Raw genomic sequence first — 15,707 nt, forward strand, 5'->3', positions numbered from 1 at the left:
GTGATATGTAAGAGAGTCTGAGAATTTTTTTTTTTTTTTTTTTAAAGATGACCGGTAAGGGGATCTTAACCCTTGGCTTGATGTTGTCAGCACCACGCTCACCCAGCGAGCGAACCGGCCATCCCTATATGGGATCCGAACCCGAGGCCTTGGTGTTATCAGCACCGCACTCTCCCGAGTGAGCCATGGGCCGGCCCAAGTCTGAGAATTTTGAAGGACATTTACATTTGGGGTGGAGGGCAGAGTTTTATGGTCATGGATTGTGAGGTGGTGGGCATTTTACAGTCTGTTTTAGGATGAAGTTGCATGTCAGGTCTTAGAGGAAAAGGGATTATGTTGATCTCTTTGGTGTCTGAATATTTTTGTGGGATGGGGGCAGTTTCTATGAGGGATTTTCTTCTTGACTCCAGGATCTTTTCCTCCACATGCCTGTACCCTTCTGTCTCTGTTTCTGCTTTTTTCCGTTCTCTCTTCCACCCTTTCCACACCCCCCAGGCCATGGGCTCCCAGGGGAACCTGTCGGCTGAGGTGGAGCAGGCTACAAGACGCCAGGTACAGGGCATGCAGAGCTCCCAGCAAAGAAACCGAGAGCGTGTCTTGGCCCAACTTCTTGGCATGGTCTGTGACGTCAGGCCCCAAGTCCACCCCAACTACCGGATTGCTGCCTAGGACCCACCATAGGCCCTGACTCCTCCTGCCAGTTTCCTCCCTCAAAGAAATCTCTCAAATCAATATCACATCCCATCATAATCCTTTACTCCTTTCCATTCCCTGGAAATCCCAGGAGGCAAGATCCAATAGTTCTCCTGTGCTCAGATCTGAATCCCCCTGTTGCTCTTTAACCCTCAAGGACATTGTAAATTCCCAAGTCACTCTCACTCAACCTCTTTGTGAAACTTGTAGCATGGGGAAGTAGGGATGCAGAAAACACCCTGACCTCAGAGCCTGGTAGACTTGGGTCCCTCTCCTGACTCTGCCACTGCTGGCTGTGCAACTGGGACAAGCTACTTAATGTGGTAGCCTCAATGTCCTCCTCTGTGAAACTGGAATAATAATAATAGTGTCTACCTTTTGGGGTTGCTGCAATGATTAGGAATCATTCTATAAAGAGTTTAGCGTGGTTTCTGGTGGGTGGGAGCTGTGATTCAATAAATTGGCAACGCTGTGATATTACCAACCCCTACTCACCTAACAAAACTTAAATACAGCTGTTTCACTTGTCAGTGGCTCTCTAATTCCACTCATTCATTCTGTGACCTTAGTATTGCTCTGAAGAATTGGTTGTCCTCCCATTTCTTTTCCCTGAAACCTTATGATCCCTGAGAAGATGAAATGATGACCTCATTTAGTCCCTCTACTATGGCTCCAAGTAGATAATACTGCATCTGTTAGCCTCTCTTTGTTTCTCTTATGCTGGTCTTTCTCTTTATTGGATTGTACCCTTTTCCTATTTCTCCAAATACCCATCACATGCTCAGTGTTTCTTGAGATTTTAAGTGATGCTGTGTCCCCTTGTATGCATGGCCTTCCTTTCTACATCCTCGAAGCCTTGCTTTCCCTTTGTAACAATAAAAAGTGCAATAAAATAACTATGGAAAAGTCAACTGGTGTGTCAAAGCAGCCTCCTTTTGTCTCATCATTTCTCATTTTCAGGCACTCTCCTGTTTTTTTTACTATTTCCCAAACACCCCAAAGTGCTGTCCTTTGAAACTTGTTAGAGAAACAAAAACAAATCATTATATTTATGTGTTGATGTGTTGTCTCCCTTGTTATGTAAACCCTGTGAGGACAGGGCTGTTCACTGCTGTGTCCCCAGATCCAAGGACAGCACTTGGAACAGGGCAGGCAGTTGATAACACTGTTAAATAAATTAAATGAGGGCCGGCCCTGGCTCACTTGGGAGAGTGCGGTGCAGATAACACCAAGGCCCCGGGTTCGGATCCCATATAGGGATGGCCGGTTTGCTCGCTGGCTAAGCGTGGTGCTGACAACACCAAGTCAAGGATTAAGATCCCCTTACCAGTCAAAAATAAATAAATAAATAAATAAATAAATAAATAAATAAATAAATTAAATGATATGTAGGGTTGGGAAAACTGCCCTTCTATGACATCATCCTTGAATCAGTTATCGCTCTTTGCCACAGGAGACAAGCCCGCTTGCCCAGGGACTTGAACCAATGTGGTAATCCACAGTGTATTTATTAACCAGATTCTTTAAGCAGAGAGGCAGGATACAATAGAGAATTAGAGGTGTTTACATCCTGGCTGTCACCTTACTAGCTGCATTACTTTGGATATGTTCCTTTCCTTTTCTATTTTCTTGTCTATAAAATGGGAATACGGTTCCTACTCCTTAGTGTTAAATGGCTAAATGTGCTAACAGGAAAAAGGTCAAACGTTTGTTGTCATTTTTATTAAAGCAGCAGGATATCACGTCTGCCTTTTGTAGCATCTCAACGAGGGGGATGTCAAATGTTTCAGGAAATAATCCAGACTGAACAATTGGACTGTTGAGGCGGCCCTATGAATATTCTGCTCGAATTAACAATATTTATGGAATGTTGCAGAGCCCTCAAGCCCTACCATTTATTTTTAACACTTGAGGAAGAATCCAGATCCAGTATCTCACTCGGTAGATTCAGAACACCTTCCTGACTCACCTCCTGCTCACCATCCCCAAGGCATCAGCTACATCTACCGACATCACTTTGGTCACTGATGGCTGCTGAGTTAAGAGATCGATACCGTGAGAATATAGGGAAAGCACAATCTTCCTTTGAGAATTGAGGACTGTCCTTATCTTGTGTCTAATATCCACTGTAAGTCGTTAGTCATATTTTGCTTTTCGTTATCTGTTTTTCTTCACTATCGTTACTTACAGATCAGGAATTTATAAGGAATTTCAACTTCCTGGTTTCAGCTACTCTGATCCTATTGGAAACCTGTATCTTAACCACTTCCCCTGGGACCACTTTTTCATTCTTTTTGCTTTTTTGTTTTGTATGTCTTTGTTACTTTTCTTTTCGGGTAAAGGTTGCGTAGTTTAGGGAAAGTGGAAGAGTGTGGGGGTGGAAAGGAGGTGGTGAAGGGCCCTGTTCATGACTGATAAGTCTTCCATCTTTGTTTTTCTTCCCCCACTAGCTCTTCTATCAGAAACTAGTCTTCCTTTGCTGTTCCTCAAGCCCCGACTCTTTCCCCTGGTTTTCACTTATTCTTAGAGAACCCCTCCAGAGACCCCCTTCCCTTCTCCCCCCCGCCGGCCCAGTTATGGCAGAGAACGATGTGGACAATGAGCTCTTGGACTATGAAGATGACGAGGTGGAGACAGCAGCTGGGGGAGATGGAGCCGAGGCCCCTGCCAAAAAGGATGTCAAGGGCTCCTATGTCTCCATCCACAGCTCTGGCTTTCGGGACTTCCTGCTCAAGCCAGAGTTGCTCCGGGCCATTGTTGACTGTGGTTTTGAGCATCCCTCAGAAGGTAAATTTTCTTTTGGGCATAGAGTACTCATTGTGGTTTCTCAGGTGGTAAAGATTAATATTTGGAATAGACCAGGAAAGAAGTACCAAAGATGATTTTAGCAATAGAAGAGGCTTGTAGAGGCTGGTCTTTCATCATGATAATGTGAAAGTGCTAGTGATCCAAAAGCAACTTACAGGTCTGCTGTTAGTTTTTATGACTGGCTCTTGTTCTTGTCTGCTTGTTTTTAATTTTGTCATTTTGACTTCTAAATTTTAAATTTCCAGAAAGGGCTTGGTTGGACCTTTAGTCACCCTCTTTTGGGCCAGGCCAACTCTGGTCTCTGTAAACCTTTATGATTTGTCTAAAGATGGCTGACTTCTGGGTCAGATACCAAGTCCTTCATTTTGTCCAAGGTTGCAGGGTTATGTGACCCAAAGCATGGCAACCTAAGGAGAAATGGCCTGTGGCAGGCACTCAAATGTTATGGATTGTTACAGATTAAGGAAAATAAAAAGAGGTAAAAAGGGTTTGGAAGTTGACAAGAATCAGGTAAATACTTTGAGACTTGTTATCTGGAGAGTGTAATTTAATTTTTCTTTAATTCTTTTTTTTTCTGCCCTCCTCCTTCTAGTCCAGCATGAGTGCATCCCTCAGGCCATTCTGGGAATGGATGTCCTGTGCCAGGCCAAGTCAGGCATGGGAAAGACAGCAGTGTTTGTGCTGGCCACATTGCAACAGCTGGAGCCAGTTACTGGGCAGGTATACTTGGGGAGAGTACTGGGGAAGGCATTTTGGTTAGGAATATATGAGAAGGATGTTTCTGTCCCAGTTATATGATGATTTCAAAGCTGTGAGTGTTAAGATGACTATCATCCTTGACTACCATGGGGAATGTTTCCTAGTAAATGTGGGGTTAATGATTTGGATCTCAGAATTGAAGTCATTTTTGATCTGCCAAGTGTGCTTTTGTGACAGTCACTTCTCCAGAGGGGATAATGAAGGGATATATTTACTATATGTCTGTTTCTGTCTACTCTACCCCTCCCACCTCCACCCCAAGGTGTCTGTGCTGGTGATGTGTCACACTAGAGAGTTGGCTTTTCAGATCAGCAAGGAATATGAGCGCTTCTCTAAATACATGCCCAATGTCAAGGTAAGCCAGGGTAAAGAAATCTGGGAGATTGAGGGCGTGGGGAGTTACAGGTGTCGGAACCTTGTAGGACAGCAGTCTCTGTGTCCCACAGATGTTAAGTACTTATATGAGAGCTTCAGTATACATATAACTGATAATAAGTTCCTGCAAGCTTTGGATGAACAAGAGATTTTTACCAAAACGTAGGACTCATTTGGATATGCGTTATAATTTCAGAGATGCTTGCTCTATTTTAATTTTGGAGAAGCTTAAGTTTGTCTTGGTTTAACACATATTGTAAATATGCCTGTGTAGCGGGAGGATTAATGATTTGGCTATGGATGATGTTTATTACAAGACCACCCTTTTCTTACTACTTCATCACACTGACTTTGAATCATTTCACTGGACTTTGGTTGACAGTTTGAGAATTTTGGGATGTGTGGCAAGAGAAAGCTGGAAGCTCTAAAGCAGCTCCAGTGTAGTGTGTGAGTTTAGAGGATCCTTTTCCTTTTTTTGGCCACTAGCTGGTATGGGGATCCTAACCATTAACCTTGGTGTTATAACACCTTGCTCAAACCAACTGAGCTAACTGACCAGCCCCTAGAGGATTCTTTAAAATGGCAGAAAATTGAAAGATGTCTGGGGGCCACAACAGAGTTGGTTTCTTTGATATTCATGCTGTGGTTCCCAGACCAGTAGCTTCATTTGGGAACTTATTGGAAATGCAGATTATTTTGGTCCTACACCAGACCTACTGAGTGAATATATAGTAAACCCTTGAACAACAGGGGTTGAACTGCACAGATTCACTTATACACAGATTTTTAAAAATAAGAATATTGAAAAATTTAAGTAGCTTACCTAACACTAGGCTATTAGTAGGTAAGTACTTAACTTTAAACTGCTAAAGTAACTGTGGCCCAGGGAAAAGCTCAGATATACATGGATTTTCGACTGTGCCCCTGTCCCCTGCATTGTTCAAGGGTCAGCTGTACATTCTAATAAGATCCCTACGTGATTATATACATCAGAAGCACTGATGTATTCCTGTCTTCTCTGCTAGGATAGGGTAAAGAACAGCTGTACATTTGCTCAGATTGTTGCAGTTTTTCACTTTGTTTTATTGCTTTATATTTTAAGGGAACTAGGAGTATTTGATTTATATCCCTAAACCAAAAATAATTCCTTAAAAGCCAAAGTAGTATTAGTAGTACCTACGCATGGTAAAAATGCTTAAGTAATCCAGAAGGTCTTATAATGAAATGATATGTGTTCTTCCATCTCTAGTCCTACTTCACAGAAGGTAATACTTAACCATTTTTTTTTTTTTTAGCTCTAATAGTTCTGTGTAACCAAGTCTTAGGCATTATTTTCCCAATTTATCAACTTGTAAGTCTTTTTGACTTCTTTCATGAAACATTATTTAGCTTGTTTATACTATCTTCCTCCCAGTATTTGAAAACTGTATTAATTGTAATTACCTAAATATGTTCAGAAGGCTGTGTATATATATGTGTGTCTGTTGTTACATACGCCTCTACTTTTACATTGCCAGAGTGAATAGGTTTACTTTCATCACCCTTGAGTCACTCAAAGGAGAATGTTCTTGCTGTCAAGGTCAAATATGAAATGTTCCTTTTCTTACTTTTGCTCAAAATTATGTTACAATGATTTGTTGAAGAGGCTGGGCCAGTTTTATAGAATATCCCACTCTGAATTTGTCTGGTTATTTGCTCCCTTATGTTTAGCTTGTTCTTTCCTCCTAGTGTTTCCTATAAACTGAAATTTATATTTGAATGCTTAACTAACTTAATTTAAACATTTTTGATGAGAATCCTTTATAGGTAATGCCATACCTCCTGTTATTCCACAAACCTGGTTGACTCCCATTTATGATTTTAGATTAACCATTGGAGTACGGTCATGACAGTCTGACTCCTTGATTGTTCTTTTCCCCCTTGAAACTAGAAAGCAGTTCCTGGTGTTATTTGATACCATACTAAGACCCAGATCTTTAACAACCTTTGCCCTAATGGTTTTAACCTGTGGTTTGGCAGGTCGCTGTGTTTTTTGGTGGTCTGTCTATCAAGAAGGATGAAGAGGTGCTGAAGAAGAACTGCCCGCATATTGTCGTGGGGACTCCTGGCCGAATCCTAGCCCTGGCTCGAAATAAGAGCCTTAACCTCAAACACATTAAACACTTTATTTTGGATGAATGTGATAAGATGCTCGAACAGCTCGGTGAGTGGCAGTGCTGGGACTGGGCTAGTGGTCTGAGTTGTCGTCCTTTGGAGCCAAATGATGCTTATTTGATACAGGAACACTTCTGTGAAAGGATGACTCTTGATCTGTCACCCATGACTGATGGCTATGGGTTCCCTTGTCAGTCTTTGTTAGGTTTTTAAGCAGCCTTGATGATCAGGGAGAAAGGTTCTTCCTTTCTATGATAGATATTTCTTTAAAGGTAAGGGACTTTGATAATTTTAGATGCAAGTCATTGCCACTACCACCTCCCTTTCCTTTGTAGATTCCTATACTAGGTGTCATGGGGGAGATATTAAACTGAAGGAGGAGACAGTCTACCCTTCTGGCATCCCCAGCACAGCATGTGATCAGAATTTATAGCTGATTAGGTTTCTAAACTTAAGTTCTAGGATTAATATGGAGAATTTGTTTCTAGGAGTTTGTGTGGCATGGTATTCTAGTGTGCTTAAGTGGGGTTAATAAGAGGAAAATTTTCTGTAAGAACTGGATTTTGGTGAAAGGGAGAGTGGGAATAGACATAGCGCCAGAGAGGTCATCCCTCATGATGTTTCCTAACTTGAAGTGGTGATCTATAAGGTGGGCTCCAGGTGGAGATGTCATATCTGGATAGGAAGTCCAGATGCCTGACTGTATAGGAAAGTGTGATCAAAGAAGACATGGAATGGACTCTATCTTCTAGGATGTTATAAGTGCTCAGTATTTGTAGATTGCTGGGGGATGGAGCTTGCAGAGAGAGAAGTTGGGAGAAGGGCCTGTAAAGCATTTTTATTTTTTTTCTTTATTCTTTGTGTAAAGCATTTTTAAAAGGCCTTATTTTTGTGAGGCTCTGGAGTGGGCTTTATCCTCATTTTATAGTTGTGGACTTTGGGGCTTTATCCTATTTCTTGTCTGGTTAAAACACTGGAACCTGATCCCAAATCTTTATTTGGGGATCTAAACCCTTGACTTTGGTGTTATCAGCACCATGCTCTAACCAAGTGAGCCAGCCCCTTTATTCCAAATTCATTGCTCTTTCCGTTGTGTTATTACTATGAATTTGATTTTATAGTGGTTGGAGAAGATGGAGTAGAGAGAGACCTAAGGTCATTCCCTGAGATGACTTCCTTGCTTACCCATTTCTAGCAGTCTTCACCTCACAATTTGATTTTATAGTGGTTGGAGAAGATGGAGAAGAGAGAAACCTAAGGTCATTCCCTGAGATGACTTCCTTGCTTACCCATTTCTAGCAGTCTTCACCTCACTGGGAAGTCTACCTCCAATCTTTATCACACATGCTTATTTTTTCAATAATTTTTTTTCTTGTAGACATGCGTCGGGATGTGCAGGAAATTTTTCGCATGACCCCCCATGAGAAGCAGGTCATGATGTTCAGTGCTACCTTGAGCAAAGAGATCCGTCCAGTCTGCCGCAAGTTCATGCAAGATGTAAATACCCTTCTACCTTCTCTCCCTCCACTCCCCGCCCACTGCCTCCTCCCCTTCCTCGCCTTCTTCCTCCAGACTCCCTTGTCCTCCAAGCGCCAAGAAGGGAGCTTGTGCCTGTCTGGGAGTGATGGCTCCTTAAAGAGACAAGAGGCAGAGACAGCTAGTGTTAGGGTCTGCGCGGGTGCCAGGGAAACTCCGGAAGACTTGGTCGGGTTAACGTGAGAGCGGGTAGTGTCTGAATTTTTTTAAAAATCACGTTTTTGAACCTCTTCTCTTTTTTGGGTGGAGGGCAGGATTTTCTGCCCTGCCACTCGCCCATCATCTCCTGCATACCCCCTACAGCCACGCACCCTCCAGGTGGCATCGAGCATCCAACTGGAGCCTTCTGCTCACCAAAACTCATACCTCCCTGTGGCAGGAGAGCAAGAGAGGGACAGACAGATGGCAGGGCTTGTCCAAAAGAAGAGCAAAACAGCACGAATGAATCTGCCCCCTCCCCACCTCTAGGGGTGGGGGCCTTTGGCACCTCAATCCCCGATCCCCTACTCCTTCCTGCCCATACCTGCTTGCACCATCTGGAACCTCGGCTGATGTGAGCCAGCAGCAGAGAAGCACCGTGGCGCGGCGAGGGAATATGGACGGCACCCAGCGGTGGATGGCGGCAGCGGAGGCCGCGAGAAACCTGACCAGGAAGCTGAGGACCAAACCAGCCTCTTTTTCTGTTCCCGGTTTTTTTCCTGAACCCAACGCGTGCTGTGCCCCGTTTCCCCCATATGTGTTGGGGGTGGGGTGTCCTGAATGGGGTGGTAGTTTTTTTTCTTAAAATTTTTTTTTAATACTCAGAGGAGTGGGATATGGGAAAGGTAAAGTGAATGTAACCGGGTGGCTGTTAGGGCTTGGGGTCAGGCAGGGCCCTTGTGTAAGCAGTGGAGTGTGTTCCTCTGCTCCCTGCAGTGCTCCCTCCATGGGACAGCTCTTTCTCTTTAGCTGTGCTTGGGGCCCGGATGAGATTCGAAGGAGGCCATGGAACTGCTCTTTAGAAAGCCTGCCTTGCTAGCCTGCCTTCTGGGATTGGACTTCTGTTTTTTTCCCATGACTCTCACACATCCTATCCCATCTTGATTCCTGGATCTTCATGTTAACTATGTCTACCAGTGTAGTACGAAGAGTGGTAGAAAAGTTGGGCTTTGGAGCTGTGTCAATTTCTGTTTTTTTTCTGTCTTTTTTATGCTACTTTCCTCCCCTTCAAGGGTTTTTTTTTTCTTTCCCCTTTTAATTTTAAAGATGAATGCATATCTGCTGCTCTGAATTTGTTTTTAAGCACCACTTATTGATACCTTCCATGTAAGCCTGTACATGGTTTGACTCTTAGTCTGGAGACCAGACTTATCTAAAACTATTCCCTTGTAGTTTGAGGGCTAGTTGTTACTCACCTTGAGTAGTTCTCTTTGTTTGTGCATTCTGCTCTTAAAGACATACACTTTCCTAACATACATGAGCTCCTATTTGAGAGAAATGTCAAATGAAGCAATCTTTGTCCTCTCCCCCATGTTCTTATAACCAGCATTGATGGAGTTATTCTGACCTCGAGTCACTGTTTCTGATCATTTTTCAGGTGTTTGAATCGTGTTTTCTTTTTGAGAATTATCTCCCATTGTTTTCTTCCACCACCTCCATCTGAGGTAATGGCATTTTGCCATTTGGTGGTTTCACCATTGCTGTATTTCCTTTGCGGAGTTTCTTTCTGGACGCTTTATAGTTGGGCAGTCTTAAAACTCAACTGATGGAAAGGAAATTAGATCTAATGTGAAAGAGACCACAGTAGAATGTGGGTATTTTTGGGGGTGCGGTGGGGTTTTCAATCGCTCTTTTCTCCCCATCCCCCCATGGGGTGTATTGGAGATCAACTTCCGCCACCCCCCCCCAGGTTTAACCCCCCCACTCTGCCCTCCTCCCGTTCCCCACCCCCTTCCTCCCTCCCAGCCAATGGAGATCTTCGTGGATGATGAGACGAAGTTGACGCTGCATGGGTTGCAGCAGTACTACGTGAAACTGAAGGACAACGAGAAGAACCGGAAGCTTTTTGACCTTCTGGATGTCCTTGAGTTCAACCAGGTGAGTTGTTCAAAGTGTCCAGTAGGGGAGTGAACATTGGATATATCTCCAGCTATAGTAGAAACCTTTGTATTAAGTACCCTTTTATTGAGACCACACATATGATGTGGGAGGGAATGATGAAGAAATTCTAATAAATGAAATTCTTTTACTTTAATTTTTAAAATTTCTTAAAATTTTTTGTCCTTTTTGAGACCGGCTGCACCGCGCTCAGCCAGTGAGTGCTGTGAGCGCACCGGTCATCCCTATATAGGATCCAAACCCGCGGCGGGAGCGCTGCTGCACTCCCAGCGCCGCACTCTCCCGAGTGTGCCACGGGCTCGGCCCTAAATGAAATTCTTTTAAATGAGAATATAAATATCTTCTGGGCTGAGCATGAGCAAGGTGGGAGCTCCTTTTTTGTCCTGTGACTGGCGAGGATAGGTCTACTCAATAAAGGAAAACCTCAGGTGAAGTAAACCTTAAAAAATAAAGTCCTTGAAGGGTTTTAGTAAGTTAGTAAAAACCTTGAACTATCTTGGGCATGTTAGGGTTCTTAAATCTTTTTATTTCTCCTTGTACTATACTTATTGAGGAGGAGAATTTCATCAATTTACCTGTTGTCCATTTGCACTAAAAACTGCTTTCTAGAATTAGCATAGTTCCTTTAGGTTTAATGTTTTAGTTAGTAGCAATGTCAGTCATGGTTTTTCTAGACCTTAGTTCTAATTTTTATCCCTTTTTCATGTGGTAGTCTCATTCTTGTCTCCTAACATGTCTGGCACGTTTGGTTACTGTTTTCCGCACCACCTCAGAGGCCAGTCTGCTGGGGAAAAAAGGAGCAGAGAAAGGCTAAGTTATATTTAGAACAGAACAGGAAATATGGACAATAGGAGAGAGGAAGAGGAAATTCTTTACAAGACTAATTATTAAAACTCATCTCTCACACATAATCTGTATCACATACAAACACACGGACTCATCTTCCCACTCAACCCTCCCCCCCGCCCCCAACCACACACACACACAGGTGGTGATCTTTGTGAAGTCCGTGCAGCGGTGCATCGCTCTGGCCCAGCTCCTGGTGGAGCAGAACTTCCCAGCCATTGCCATCCACCGTGGGATGCCCCAGGAGGAGAGGTGAGCTGGAGATGGGGATGATGTTTTGTGTCCTTGGGGGGAAAAGAGAACATTGAGACAAGGGAATCTCAATATTTTTCTAATGTCCTTTCTCACAAAGGCTTTCTCGGTATCAGCAGTTTAAAGATTTCCAACGACGAATTCTTGTGGCTACCAACCTATTTGGCCGAGGCATGGACATCGAGCGGGTGAACATTGCCTTTAACTACGACATGCCCGAGGATTCTGACACCTACCTGCATCGGGTAAGCCCCACACCCAGAAGGACATCCCACTCTCCACCCCTTATTTCCTGTATCTTTTCATACCTTACATCTTCATCCCTGCCTCTGGGTGTCTTCCCTATTTGGGGTTCTAGTCCTACTCTCTGTCTCCCTCCAGGTGGCCAGAGCAGGCCGGTTTGGCACCAAGGGCTTGGCCATCACATTTGTCTCAGATGAGAATGATGCCAAGATCCTCAATGATGTGCAGGATCGCTTTGAGGTCAATATTAGCGAGCTGCCTGATGAGATAGACATCTCCTCCTACAGTGAGTGTTGATTTCCCCAGTTCTTTGGTTTCTCCTTGTTCCTTAGTGTAGTTGTCTTCAATCCCATTCTGTACGGAGAGTGCCTGATGCTTGGTGGGCATTGACCAGCTCATGCCCCTGGTCTTTTTTTTTTTAAAGATGACCGGTAAGGGGATCTTAACCCTTGACTTGGTGTTGTCAGCACCACGCTCACCCAGTGAGCAAACCGGCCATCCGTATATGGGATCCGAACCCGTGGTCTTGGTGTTTATCAGCACCGCACTCCCGAGTGAGCCACAGGCCGGCCCACCCCTGGTCTTTGATGTCATGTTGGGTTGTGTTGATGGCCTCCGTGTGGGATCTGTTTCTTCTCATCAGATTATTTATCTTTCCCACCCCCAAGTCTTTTCTCTGAACCCACACAGTACATGAACGTCTGTATGTGTGAGTGCGTGAATTTCTGTGTTGGTTTTGCCTTTTCTGCCTTATTCTGACTGTGCTGTGTTTTGACTTCAGTTGAACAGACACGGTAGAGGGCTCACCCATTCTGGAATGTGATGATCTGCTCCTCTTCAGGAGAGGACACCAGCGTGGAGGTGAAGGCGACACTACTGCCACCTACCCCTGCCACCCCCACCCCATGGCTCCCTCTTTTGCATCACAACCCTCGTAAACCCCATTCTTGATTTGTCAGAATTTTTTTAACAAAACTAAAAATGAAACACTTGTCTGGTATGTATAAGTGCTCTGTCACTTTACTGGATGTGAGGCTGTGTTAGGACATGAAGCAGGGTAAGTTCCTGTGAGGCCCGTGTCCCTTGCAGTGGAGCTGAGATCAACGGGTGGGGTCAAAGTGGGGGGTGGGATTAAGCCGCTGCAGAGACCATGGCTCACCCACCACCTCCCAGTTTCTGGCCCTTTCTGGGGGTCTCTTCCATTTTCTCATTGGCCTGGGAGAGGCTGGGAAGTTTCTGATCAAAGGGCTGCTGGAGATGGGGGTGTTGAGGGGTGGGCAGTATTCCTGGTGCTGGAGGGTGATGTGGGAACTGATGGGAAGCTTAGGTCACTCCTAGGCGCTCTCGGTGTCTCATCTGCTCCTTCAGCTTCTGGATCTTGAGCCTCAGGTCCTGGGTCTCCCAGGCAGCCCCCTGGTATAGCCCCTGCTGCTGCTCTAGCAGCTCCTCAGCTTGGGCCAGCTCAGCTGTGTGGTGGGGCTGGGGCCCTGGGTAAGGGGTGAGTTGGGGAGGAAGCATAAGCCAGGATGGGGCGAGGCCCTTGGAAGCTGTGTTGCAGGGTCTGCCTGGAGGTGAGGATCCACCCTCCCTTTCCCCTTTTCAACCCCATTACTTCAGGGTCATCTGTGCTGAGAAGCCAAGCTAGCACTCTGTCTTAGGCATGGACTTCTGGGGGCAGTAGAGGTCACCCATTAGGGGCTATAACAGCTCCTTGAACAAGGATGTGGGGTCATGGGAAAGAGGAGGGGCTTTCCTTTCTTCCTAAGAAGTAAGTAACTTAGGTGAGAGGGAATTCCTGTTCAGGGACTTTGTGGACTGCTGCTGTGGAGGGATGGGGTGTGGTGATAGGGAGCCCTGAGGTCTGCATGGGGTAGGGGGGCAGGAGCTGGGAGCTGAAAGCTGGAACTGGGCATGGAGCTGCAGGGTGGGGAGCTGCAGGATGGGCTTAGGGATTTTCTCCCACCCCCGTAGCCCCCCTCACTCTCCACGCTCACCCTGGATGCCAGTTACCCTGGGGGTTGACCTCATCTTCTTACTGCCTGTGGAGCTGGTCTGCTCCTCTATGCCAGCCTTGGGGTGCTGGGGGCCAGGAGGGCAGGAAGAAGTGAAGACAACAGCACCAGGAGAGCCCAGGCAGAGGGCGGAGTGTGGTGGGTAGGCAGGGATCAGTCTGAGCTGCCAACTGCCAGGAACTGACTCCCTCCAGGCTTGGCCCTGCTTCAGTGCCTGGCCTTGCCCATACCCCTGCCCCTGCCCCACTCTGCTGCCTCCACCTCCCACCCAGCCTGGCCCAGACCCAGTCCAGGAACAACTTCTCCTGATGAGAAAAATGTTCCTCCAGTTTGGGCAGAACTTGCTTTACACTGGTGCCTGACATTTCATAGGTTGTATGTGTGTTTTTCCTAACACTATGTCTTGTCTTATTCACCTCAATGCTGCAAGATAGGAATTACAGCACTGGTTTGCAGATGAGGGACCTGGCCCAAGGGGTTCTGTGCAGCACTCATTGTGCCTGTCCCCAGCTCCACAGCTGGTTTTTGGTAGAGGCTGGGAGGGTTCATGTTCAGGTCCACCTGACGTGAAAGCTCACACTGACCTGGCTCTGGTGCTGATGGTCCTTCTACTTCCCTTTCCTTTCTTTTTGCTGGCCCAGGATGACCTTTTTTCTTGACCTTGTTTTGCAGTGCATGTTGTAGGAGTTGACTATTTCTAGTAGGTCCTAGCACCTCTGTATCACTTGTAATCTTGGCTCCTGACAGTATGACACTGGCATAGGTGTCAAGCTTTATTGAAGTAGCCAGCTCTCCCTTCACACACCTCTGTACTAGAGCAAAAGCCTTGTTCATACTGTGCGTGTGTGAGCCTTGTGTACAGATGTCGGGCTCCTTCAGTGTGTTAGGAAGTGTCCTTTTGTGGCTGGAGGCCACAGCCACAGCCATGTGGGCAGAGGTGGCTCAGAAGGGAGTAGGTGGTCCAAGTTATGACCATCTGGGTAAAAGTTGGTCAACAGGCAGAAAAACATCCCTCAGTCCTTTTTTGTGTTGCTATAACAGAACACCTGAGACTGGGTAATCTATCAAGAAAAGAGGTTTATTTGGCTCACGATTCCGGAGGCTAGGCAACTGCATCTGGCCAGGGCCTCAGGCTGCAGGAAGAGATCACATGATGAGAGGAAGCGGTCCTCTTCAACAACCTGCTCTCCCCAGTGAGGGCATTAATCTATTCATGAGGGATGTACCATCATGACTCAAACACCTCCCACTAAACCCCACCTCCCAACATTGCCACACTGGGAATCAGATTTCAACATCACTTTGGTGGGGACAAACCATATCCAAACCATAGCAGCAGGATTGCCAGAGTGGAAAGTGGCTAACCAGCTCAGTATCTTAGGGACATACTTCGGATTGGGGGGAAAGATGGCTTCTGCCATAGAGTAGGGGTTGTGAGAAACACCCTCACCCGTCCAAGGCCAAAGGATGGACACGGAGACGTGAGGTACAGCGAAGCGAGACTTTAATTACAGCCTTGCAAGGTTCGGGTGTCTGACGGGCAGGTACACGGAAAAGGGGTGTAACAAGCAATTTATTCCCTAGTGTGCAAGTCCCTGCCCCCGCCTCCTCATTGGTTGGGGTGCACAATCTTACCGGATGACATGGAAGATTACCCTGATTTATTTCTCCCTTCTAAGAAATTTCTTTGTCTGAGGGCTCAGGACAAGCCCGTGAAAAAGGCCCACCCAAAACCCTGTGAAAGGAGAAACCAGGAAATGAAGAGAACAATAAAGGGCTATTAACTCATTAACATTCAAGGGAAACTTTATCCATTTGAAGTAAACAATTAAGGGCTGGTAATAACTCATTAGCATCTGAAGGAGAACTTTTATCTATTCAGCAACACCTCCAGGAATAGGCTGAACCAGTCAGACAACTTTTGGACTGGGC

The 15,707-nt window shown here is 45.6% G+C and overlaps 2 protein-coding genes across 3 annotated transcripts in view; both read left to right on the forward strand.

The window, feature by feature from the left end:
* ATP6V1G2 (ATPase, H+ transporting, lysosomal 13kDa, V1 subunit G2) overlaps nt 1–1,604 on the forward strand; it is a 2,832-nt gene extending 1,228 nt beyond the window's left edge. Inside the window, exon 3 of the mRNA XM_008590655.1 lies at nt 496–1,604. Within this exon, the coding sequence (XP_008588877.1) occupies nt 496–669 (174 nt within the window). The 3' untranslated portion in view covers nt 670–1,604. The remainder of the gene's footprint in view (nt 1–495) is intronic.
* Nucleotides 1,605–2,748: 1,144 nt separating this feature from the next.
* On the forward strand, nt 2,749–12,762 carry DDX39B (DEAD (Asp-Glu-Ala-Asp) box polypeptide 39B). Of its 2 annotated transcripts, XM_008590656.1 has the most exons (10): nt 3,127–3,480; nt 4,094–4,221; nt 4,523–4,615; nt 6,655–6,838; nt 8,168–8,286; nt 10,270–10,401; nt 11,411–11,520; nt 11,621–11,765; nt 11,902–12,049; nt 12,545–12,762. In XM_008590656.1, the coding sequence occupies exons 1-10, from the start codon at nt 3,270–3,272 to the stop codon at nt 12,559–12,561; spliced, it is 1,287 nt and encodes a 428-aa protein (XP_008588878.1). In that variant the 5' UTR covers nt 3,127–3,269; the 3' UTR covers nt 12,562–12,762. The 2 variants fall into 2 exon arrangements, 1 of the variants encoding a protein (XP_008588878.1); XR_551846.1 differs by lacking the exon at nt 12,545–12,762 and having other exon boundaries at nt 2,749–3,480; nt 11,637–11,765; nt 11,902–11,993.
* Nucleotides 12,763–15,707: the final 2,945 nt, after the last annotated feature.

The sequence above is a fragment of the Galeopterus variegatus genome, unplaced genomic scaffold, assembly GCF_000696425.1.
Source record: "Galeopterus variegatus unplaced genomic scaffold, G_variegatus-3.0.2 Scaffold6255, whole genome shotgun sequence".
NCBI lineage: Eukaryota > Metazoa > Chordata > Mammalia > Dermoptera > Cynocephalidae > Galeopterus > Galeopterus variegatus.